Source organism: Populus euphratica, unplaced genomic scaffold (assembly GCF_000495115.2).
Source record: "Populus euphratica unplaced genomic scaffold, PopEup_1.0 scaffold155.1, whole genome shotgun sequence".
Taxonomy (NCBI): Eukaryota; Viridiplantae; Streptophyta; class Magnoliopsida; order Malpighiales; family Salicaceae; genus Populus; species Populus euphratica.
The window spans coordinates 286,395-297,505 of record NW_011499929.1 but is presented as its reverse complement, the minus strand read 5'-3'; the positions used below and the strand labels follow the sequence as shown (position 1 = coordinate 297,505).

Sequence of the window (11,111 nt, the reverse complement as noted above, 5' to 3'; positions counted from 1 at the left end):
TTGGAGAAATTGCTACCCATTATAGGGTGTATTGATGAGACTCTTTTTTAAAATGCGATGTGGGAGAATTATACAAGTAATGAGGCTTCCTGTGCAGCAGTAATAAAAGCCTTACTGAATTTTTAGGATCCTAATTATATGTATTTTATCTTTGGAAATATCAATATGACACCTACCTTGAAGGAGTATGAAATGATCCTAAATTTCCCAAATATCAGTTATAAGATCTACCTCAGATGAAAATTTAAAGACACAACTTAAAAGATAGTTAGTTTATTATTCTTGGGAAAAATTAGATAATATAGGGTAATTGATGAGAGATTTAAGTGGAAAATCATTGAAGCTAGAATGATGAAGAATGCTGAGAATAGCAAGTTGGAAGATGAACGATATAGGTTAGTGGCCTTATCTATATTTTGTTTAGCTTTGTTTCCATTTGACATTTGAAATCAGAGTCATTAGTTTATAAGTTGTAAATACCTTCATAGAGTATAAGCATAATCAAATTAACTCTTCTACTACAATCATACTATCACTCTAACATTGTAGAATACATTGAAAATAAAGACTTCATAGGCATCATTTTCATTTCTTAGAAGAAGACCAAAGTAAATGAACACCAAACTATGAGCGTATTTCCGTAGTGAAAAAAACTTTCTTGAAAGGAGCTTTAAAGATTATGTAGAATGGATGGAAAATATCTAACTAGACCTATGAATTATGATTATGTAAAAAAATATTATGTATGATGTATCCATTTTTCTTCTCAAGTTAATAAAACTATTAAGAACCATTTTTTATAAGTTGTATGATCTCATAGCATTTGAAATTTTTTTTCTAAAACAAATCTTGAAAAGAGTTGGTTTTGTGCATGATTGTAATTAATAAATTATAATATGCTCAAGAAGAGATTTAAGCGATTTTTAATTAAAAAATGATCAAACCAAACAAGACATTGTCTTACTCACAAAACCAAAACATAAACCGAACTTTGGAGTTAAGAAAACTAAAACCGAACAACTAAATTTGTTTCTCTATAGACTCCATGTTTTGCCAAATGGCCTGCTACATGATTGTTTTTTTCTAATTAAGAGTGTATGTAAAGTTCACAAAAGAGAGGATGCTCCAAGCATTTGAAATGACACGGAGTTCACCTTGTAAACGCTATCTTATGATACTAATTGCATTAAATGAATCACTTCACTCAATTTAAAAACATATTATGTATGATGTATCCATTTTTCTTTTCAAGTTAATAAAACTACTAAGAACCATTTTTTATAAGTTGTATGATCTCATAGCATTTAAATTTTTTTTTCTAAAACAAATCTTGAAAAGAATTGGTTTTGTGCATGATTGTAAATAATGATTTATAATTGCTCAAGATGAGACAATTTTTTATTAAAAAAATGACCAAACCAAATAGAACATTGTCTTACCCACAAAACCAAAACATAAACCAAACTTTGGAATTAATAAAACTAAAACCAAACAACTAAATTTGTTACTCTATAGACTCCATGTTTTGCCAAATGGCCCGCTACATGATTGCTTTTTTCTAATTAAGAGTGTATGTAAAGTTCACAAAAGAGAGGATGCTACAAGCATTTGAAATGTCACGGAATTCACCTTGTAAACGCTATCGTCTTATGATATTATGATACTAATTGCATTAAATGAATCACTTCACTCAATTTAAAAGCTTTTTGACAACAAATATTTGAGCTGGAATATTACAAAATGATTTTTTTTTTGTTTCATTTTATGTACTCTTGAAAGGCTACTAAAATCAATTCAAAGCTACACATGCGCACTGCAAGGGAGCATTAAATTGATAAAAATGATATCAAATAAAGATGAAGAAAAATGGATCAATTAAAGGTTATAGTTGTTTTTTTAATATACCATACTCAAGTGATCAGCAAGTGCCGGTAATAAAATTAATACACTAGAATAATTTATCCTCTAGTTCAAAGGTCAACTATGAAAGCCACATAAACTTATATTTAAGATGATCTTGACATCCATGCAACAAGTCAAAAAAATCATGCAAGCGTGTAAATTCTCGTGCCAGAAATCTCATTGGCTGGCTTGAATTTTTGCTGAATATCTTATCAACCTCGCTATAGACTGCAATAGATTTTCAGATATAATTTGATATTAGTGTAGTATTTATTTTTTAAAGTATTTTTAGTTTGAAAATATATTAAATTAATATTTTTAAAATTTTAAAATTTATTTTTAACATTAAGGGTACCAAAATAATTAAAAAATATAATAAAATTAATTTAAAATAAAATAAAATAATATTTTTTTAAAAAAAAACATGAAGGGTCGCAAAGACAAACAGGCTGAGAAACATGATGTACTCTGTAGACAGCAGTTTTCAATGGATCCTGATTTTTAAACGTTTCATTACAAGAAATACGGTAAATCTCAAGGTGAACCAAATTATATGTATATATCTTATACTGAGATTATTCACTACGTCCAATCCTTTCAACAATAATTCTGGAAATCTGATTGAATTAATTAATGGTATATTATTTGTTGGCTTATCTTGTACGTTTAACCTTTGAAAATTAACAGTTGATTATGGACAATCTCATCGTTGGTTTAAAGGATAATTGTAAGGAGAAATTTATTTTGTTTCCGAAAAAGTAAAACATTCAAAATCCCGTGCAATTTTGACCAATAAAAAACTTCCCTCAAGGAAAGAAGGTTATGTTAATGGAGTGCAATGACAACGTCATCATCATCCTACCATACACAAAATTTGATTAACAATAGTTTTAAATTGATTTTAAAAAATAATTTTTAAAATTTTGAATTAATATTTTTATATTTTTAAATTGTTTTGATGGGTGATTTTAAAAATAATTTTGAAAAATAAAATAAATAAATAATTTTAAATATATTTTTAACTAAAAAATAATTTTTAAAAACTACAACTATCATAATACCAAATACTATTTTAATCTACTAGTTGTAGGCATGCATAAGGAGCATAAAGATTTCTCGAACGTCCAAGCTATCAATCCGATTATTTTTTCAATCGTCTGAATAAACTAAAATTATTTCACTGAAAATTCAATGTGTGGATTGTAATTGCCTATGTAATAGAACAAGAAAATATGAACAAAGCTAACACCCCAAGAATTTCTACCATAAATTGTGAACTTCTTGTCTTGTAAAACAAGTTAGCTCCAATCCTCGTTTGGAAATTTTGACGTTCCCATTTGTCGATATGTTCCTCAGCTGTAATCCAGATCATGGTTGAATTGTCATCATCTTCTACATTCATACGGCACAAAATCTTCATAAACGAGCACCCTTCAGAACAATATAAATAAGGGATGAGTCTCTTGCATTTTTTCAATATGCACAAAACATTAAGAATCATGAACTCTCTAAGCTCTTCAATGTTCCCATTCCTGTTTCTCTTTCTGTTTTCATTCTCATGGGTAGCTTCAGCTGATCGTCATGAGGATTTTCTTCAATGCCTTCATTATCAAAACTCTAACGCCATTTCTAAGGTCATTTACACCCCAATCAATTCCTCATATTCATCTGTCTTGCAGTTTTCTATACGAAACGGCAGGTTCAACACAAGTGCCACCCCGAAACCACTAGTTATTGTTACACCTCTAAATGTAGCCCACATTCAAGCTACCATTGCTTGTTCCCAGAAACATGGCCTGCAAATTAGAGTCCGAAGTGGTGGCCATGACTATGAGGGTCTCTCTTATGTTGCTGTTATACCCTTCGTTGTTGTTGATCTCATCAATATGCGAACAGTTACTGTTGATGTAGCAAATAAAACTGCATGGGTTCAAGGTGGGGCTACTTTAGGCGAAGTTTACTATAGAATTGCCGAGAAAAGTAGAACTCTTGCCTTTCCAGCGGGTGTTTGCCCTACAGTGGGAGTTGGCGGTCACATTAGCGGAGGAGGAACTGGCATGATCATGCGTAAATATGGCCTCGCTGTAGATCATATTATTGATGCACAATTAATCGATGTCAAGGGTAGAATCCTTGATAGAGCATCAATGGGAGAAGATATCTTTTGGGCTATTCGAGGCGGTGGAGGAAATACCTTTGGAGTAGTTATTGCTTGGAAACTAGAATTGGTTCCAATTCCAGCTTCTGTAACTGTCTTCAATGTCACAAGAATATTAATGAAAGAAGATGCAACAAAACTCATTCATCAATGGCAATACGCAATAGAAAAGTTCGACGAAGATTTATTCTCAAGAATTTTCATATGGAGATCAGCTAACTCTACTCAAGAAGGAAAGCCAATGATACAAGCTGCATTCACTTCTCTGTTTCTTGGCGGGGTAGATAGACTTCTTTCTTATATGCAAGAGAGCTTTCCCGAGCTTGGTTTGGTGAAAGAGGATTGCATTGAAATGAGTTGGATCGAGTCTACGGTCTACTTTGCTCAATTTCCTCGTAATACATCCTTGGAAGTGTTGCTTAACAGGAGTCCTCGATCCACAATATTTTTCAAAGGAAAAACTGACTTTGTTAAGGAACCTATACCTAAAACTGCGTTGGAAGGAATATGGGAAAGGCTTGACCAAGTCGATGCCGAATCGGCTGAATTGCAATTCACTGCCTATGGAGGAAAGATGAACGAAATCGCAGAATCCAGCACTCCATTTCCTCATAGAGCCGGAACTCTATACCAAATTCATTATGGAATCTCTTGGGATGAAGAAGGCATTGAGGCATATGCAAAATATATAGGTTGGATCAGAAGGCTTTACAGCTACATGGCGCCTTATGTCTCAAAAAATCCCAGACAAGCATATGTCAACTATAGAGATCTTGACCTAGGAGTGAACAACCTAGGCAACACAAGTTACAGACAAGCAAGCATTTGGGGTACCAAATATTTCAAGAACAACTTCGACAGGTTGGTGCGAGTCAAGACCGCAGTTGATCCAGCTAATTTCTTTAGAAATGAACAAAGCATTCCTCCTTTATCATCTTGGTGATAGAAGATTACTGCGTATAGTTATACAGAAAATATGATTGGTAATAAATTAAATATTTGGTTATTATATGCATAAAATTTAATGTTGTATTGGGTTGTACGTGCCATGTGACTTGCTTGTCTTACCAGATTACAGTATACCCTAATAAAGATAAATCAATTAATATCTATATAAAGATTAATTTATACATGTCTTGCCTACCCTAATAAAGATAAATCAATTAATATGTATATAGATTAAGATTACTTTTTTTTTCTTTTTTTTTCTCACCTTCTCCCTCCCTTCCTACTTGCATAAAAATTGACATAACTAGAGTTCTACTCAAAGTTTCATTAATTTTTTTATATGATAAAGAAATACTAATTTTGTTTTTCATTATAAGAAGATCATCTAGTTAGCTTGCAAGTCAATTGAGAACAAGTATTTGTTCAATAAATTTAAAAGGCGTTCTTCTATTAATCTGATTAATTCAAATTTTTTTTTATGTATGTTAACCTCAAAATTAATGACATGAATAATGAACCTACTTAGTCCCATGCTAAGCTTCCAGATAAAATAATTATTTTATTTAGTGGGGAAAGAAAAGAAAAACTACTTTCTTCATTTAGCAGCTTTACACTATCATTATCCTTTGCCCAAAATATTTGAAAGATATTCTAAAAATCTTATTAAATCAATTTATAATCCTAAAAAATTGCTAAAAATCAATCTTAAATCAAAAATTAACTTGAAAAATAAAATCTTTCCAAGTTCGGATCTATTTTTTAAATTTAATATAACATCAATTATTTTTTTACCCGAAATCTAGCAACTCCCTCTCTCTCATTCAATAAAAAAAATTGAAAAAATTAAATTTTTAAAAATTATAGGAATTGATTACCTAATAGTTCCAAAGAAAAAAAAACATAGAGTAAAATAAACTTTTAAAATAAATTTTTAATCCATCATTTATTCAACCTACTTTTTCATTTTAGTGTTTTGTCTTTCAATTCAACCCTTTCTTCTAAAAAAGAATGTATTTGGATACTAATTTGGATTTAAAAGGGTTAAATTATGCAAAATAAAAGTTTGAAGACCAAAAGGATTCAACTGAAAACTAATGTTTGCATAGGAACTGATATAGGATTTTTCCTACAATAAATTAATCTATACCAAGATCAAGATAAGATTTTGATGACATCAATGCATAAGTTTCAACAGGGTGAATCAAATTTACTAATAAATATAATTTGGTCAAATTGATTAACAAGGAGGATATCCTCTTACTCCTAGAATTATTCTAAAATATGAACAATGATTGGGGGAAATTAGTAAAAAAAATAGTGGAATTGAACATAAACTAACTGTTAAATCATATTGTAAGGAAAACATGATGAAGAAGAAGCAGTGTAGGATCTGCATTAATTTTCTATTTATAAATTAATTTGAATTTTCGTTTTCGTGTACATTTCAACTTGGAAAGCAACTTGGATCCTTCATTTATAAAAAAATTATCAATTTGGCGATCAAAATCCAAGAATCTGCACAATCTTGACTGAATACAAAGTTCTACCCATGTGTTTCATGAAGAAGAAATGTTTATTATAATTGAGTGAAATAAAAAATCTAACGTCGTCCGGAATCCTTATAAGCACTCGAGATTTGCCTACGATGTATACAGGATGAACTGATGATACTTCAAGAAATGTTGGCTGTTACACACATACCGAGGTGCCCTTAAAAATTAATATTTTAAAAAAATGAGTTTGTAGCCTTCTATTTTTATAGATAGGAAATAGTATTATTTAAGGAGTTGTTTTTTAATATTAGGATGATTAAAAATTTTAATTGATTAATAAAAATTTTATAATACAAGATAGGTTATATATAAAAAAAAATATTATTATTCTTTAAACGTCCTACTTGAGATAGGCTGCATTGCTAGTTTTTGTTATAAATTACTAATATTTTGTTAGTTTATATTATGATAGTTTGCGTGTAATATTCCTGACTCTAGCGCTAGTGAATATTCTACTATGGATATTTCTAACTCTGGCGTTGGTAAATATTACTTAGCTATAAAAACAAAATAAATTTAAATCAGTATTTTTTTATTCATAACTCTAGCGTCAATAAATAAACAAATCAAATAAATTTATTTTTATGCATCACATAAAAAATAAAATAAATTTAAATTAATATTTTTTATTCTCGACTCTAGCATCAGCAAAAAATAAAAAAATAAAAAAAATTATTTTCTACGCATACATATTTTTTATGTAACTAAATAAAAATAAAATAAAATAAAATAAAATAAATTTACATCAATATCTTTATTCATGGCTTTAGCATCAGTAAATAAATCAATAATCAATAAATTTATTTTATTTTATTTTATTTTTACTTATATATTTTTTATTTTTATATAATTAAATGAAATATAATAAAATAAATTTGAATCAATATTTTTATTCTCACTCTGGCTTAAATGAATAAAAATAATAAATTCATATTTATCTTTTTTATTTATACATACACCATTCTTTTAGCATTTTATATTTTTTTATATTTTATTTTGGGCTGGGCCTAGTTCAGCTCATGGAGGCTGGGCTGGACCCAGCCAGCCCGGCCCGGTCACTAGCCCAAGCCAGTGACCCGGCTGGGCAAAAATCAAAGAAAGCACGCGTGAAGTGATTCACGCGTGCATCAGCAGGTAAAGGGAGTGAATTAAAATGAAAAGCGGGGAAAGAGAAGCTTAATGACCTGGTCGTAGAAACATCGAAGACAGCAGCAACAATGGTTTGGTGGCTTTCCTCTGCTTTTCTTTTTCTTTCTTTTGCTCCGCTTTTTTTGTTTTCCAGTGTTCTTCCCTCCTGGTCCTTCGTCTCCGTTTCGTTCTTCTCTGCGTGTTTCTTGTTGTTTTCGATTTATGCCTCTGTTTCTGTTCGTTTTGTCATCTGCTCGTGGCCTCTCCCCTTTTTAGCCTCTTCCTCTGGCTGTGGAAGCTGGCGCTGGAGAAGGGGAAGCCGATTATGATCCTGATGCTCTCTGGTGGTTCTTCCTTTACTGCTTTTTTTTTTTTTTTGTTTTCTTACTCTGTTTTTCTTCCTCCGTCTTGGGTCTGGGTTTTTTTTCTCCCCCCCGGTTCTGCCCTTTTTTTTTATCTGTGAATCTGCTCTCAGTCCCCCTTGTATCGGCTTTTAACTTCCCTTTTATAGACTCCCCAGCCACTTCCTTTAACCAGTCCTGCGTTTGCAGGACTGTTATTTTCCACGATCGATATCATGGACGAGAGACGTGGTCCATGATTGGATTGAATCCGTTGCAGATTTTCAACTTGTTGAATCGGGATGGAGAAGACGAACATGGTTGTTCCACCAGAAACAGTGACATTTTGACAGTAATGGATTCCACTAGCAATGGCGACGTTTCAGCAGCTATGAACATTTTCATTTTGACCCCTGAACTTTGGAAATTCAGCAATTAGACCTCTAAGCAATGAAAAATTTCTTTTAATTTTGCCCTTTTGGGATTACTTTCAATTTGGCCCTAAATCAGTTTTTAATTTCTGAATTGTTCAATTTGGCCCTAAATCAAAAAAGTTAAAGATTTAATTTTTTTAAAATTGATCAATTAAGTTTTAAATTTTATAATTAAATCCCCAAACTTCAAATTTTATTGTTTTAATCTTATTATCAACTATATTTAATTTTTATTATTTGTTCAAGAATTGGGTTATGATATTGGCAATAATTGCAATGTAATCACAGGGATATAAATAAAGACTAGGTAAAGTGTCAATAAATTCTTTTACTCTAAAATAAATTATACTATGAAAATATAAATTATTTAAAGGCTAGAATTATGATAGCCATATACACTGCCAAATTAGTCAAAGAAAGCAACATTTATACATCAAGAAATATTTAAACCATAATTCCTACTTTGTCATTCAAGTTGGTTGAAATGTTACATGATTTTCATTTTTTATCAACGGGAATAATTTTAATGAGTTCTATAAAGCCTCTTCATCTCTAAGCATTTCAAAGTTGCAATTCTTGCTTCTTCCTTTCTTGATATTTTTATAGGTAGCTTCAGCTGAGGATTTTTCCTCAATGCCTTCATACTTAAACTTTATTTTTAAGGTCATGTACACCCCAATCAACTCCTCATATTCATTTGTCTCGTAATTTTCCATATGAAATGACAGGTTCAACACAAATGGCACCTCGAAACCATTAGTTATTGTTACATGATTAGTACTTAAAAGTATATTTTTATCAAGGTTTTATATCATTATTTTTCACTTGAAGTATGAATTACTCCTTAACTAGAGCATATTTTATAATAGCAATTATGATAATATAAAATGCCTTTAATTTAGGGTAAATGCTAATTTTAAATGCAGATATTCTCATAATTTAAAGGATTGATTGTTGTGATTAACTATTAGAAGTAAAAGGATAAAGAAAAGGCTAAGTTTAGAAAGGAGATGCTGATTCAATTCAAAATCGAACACTATTCAGTCATTGAGTCATATCTAGAGCTATAGATCTTGGATTTTAGATTGGTTTATATGGCTAGAAAGATAAGAAATAAGCCTACAGAAAAACCTAAATTTATCGTTTTCAAATTGAAAGTTTGGCCACAAAAGAGAAGTCAGAATCTGTCATGCAATCCAGCTTAAACACTACTTAGAGTTTTACCCATAACTGGAGTTCTAGAAGGCCAAATACGTTGAAATTTAATGGGTTGAAGGAAAATATAATTTCCAAAAACTTTTATGAAGAAGACCTGCTCAAATTCGAATAGTATAACATTTCATCCGGACAAAAGCTTGAAGATTATCCACCATATCCACCAGCAACATTGCTTAGTATTTTAGACATATCTCGAGCTGTAGTGCTTCAAATGCGATGAAATTTGGTGGGTGGAAGAAAAAGACAATTTCCAACAACGTTCATAATGAACACTTTGAGAAATTTTGATTGTATCAATATCAATTCATCCAAGCAAAATGCTTGAGTGCTGTTGTCCACCAAATCCATTAAATCAATAGTCAACCACTATATCAATTATCAATTACCAAATAAATAGTTTCAAATTTTAGCCTATAAAAGGAGGCATTTTCCATTCATTTAGGAGTTTTAAATTTTAGCCTATAAAAGGAGGTATTTTACATTCATTTAGGCATCTTGTTTTTCATATCAAGATCATATTCTTACTCTCTCTCTTTATATTTTTGTAATACTTACGTTTGGTGACACGACCAAAAGATTGATGTCTTCTCCCAAGTGCAGGAGCGTCGAAGTAATAAATAACCCGGCAAGACCGGGGTCGAACCACAGAGAGGCTAATTGTATAAATTATAAATAACAATAATACAACAACAACAACAATAACAACAACAACAACAACAATAATAATAGTAATAATAATAGTAATAATAATAATAATAATAATAAAAATTTTCCTTCAAGGCAATTGACATGACGAAAAGATTGTTGTCTTCTCCCAAGTGCAGGAGTGTCGAAGTAATAAATAACCCGGCAAGACCGGGGTCGAACCACAGGGAGGTTAATTGTACAAATTATAAATAACAATATAATAATAATAATAATAATAACAACAACAACAACAACAACAACAATAGTAATAACAATAATAACAACAATGACAACAACAATAATAACTATAATAACTATAATAATAATAATAATACTAGTAGTAGTAGTAGTAATAATAATAATAAAGAAAGAGAAGAAGAAGAAGATGATGAGAACTTGGAGATGGAAAATTAATGTAAGGATTAAACAATAATAATAACAAATGTCAAGGTTAGAGGTTCCACTAATGGTATGTCAAACAAGTATAGCCTATGTCTTACCTTTCCATCCATATAAAGTAGACCTAAATCTGAGATCTATAGCTCCAGATATGACCCAATTACCAAATTGTGTTCCGGTTTGGATTGCACCGACATCTCTTTTCTAATTTTGGTCATCTCTTTGCCCTTGCAATTTAAGTTCTTAAAGTCATCAATCAATCATTTCATTTATGTGATAGGCCTGCATTTAAAATGAACATTTACCACAAATTAAAGGTATCTTATATTATTAGATATATTAT

The 11,111-nt window shown here is 30.6% G+C and overlaps 1 protein-coding gene across 1 annotated transcript; it reads left to right on the top strand.

The window, feature by feature from the left end:
• The first annotated feature begins 3,339 nt into the window (after window positions 1-3,339).
• On the top strand, window positions 3,340-5,080 carry LOC105135904 (tetrahydrocannabinolic acid synthase-like). Its single transcript, XM_011040986.1, has one exon. The coding sequence runs from the start codon at window positions 3,357-3,359 to the stop codon at window positions 5,001-5,003; it is 1,647 nt and encodes a 548-aa protein (XP_011039288.1). The 5' UTR covers window positions 3,340-3,356; the 3' UTR covers window positions 5,004-5,080.
• Window positions 5,081-11,111: the final 6,031 nt, after the last annotated feature.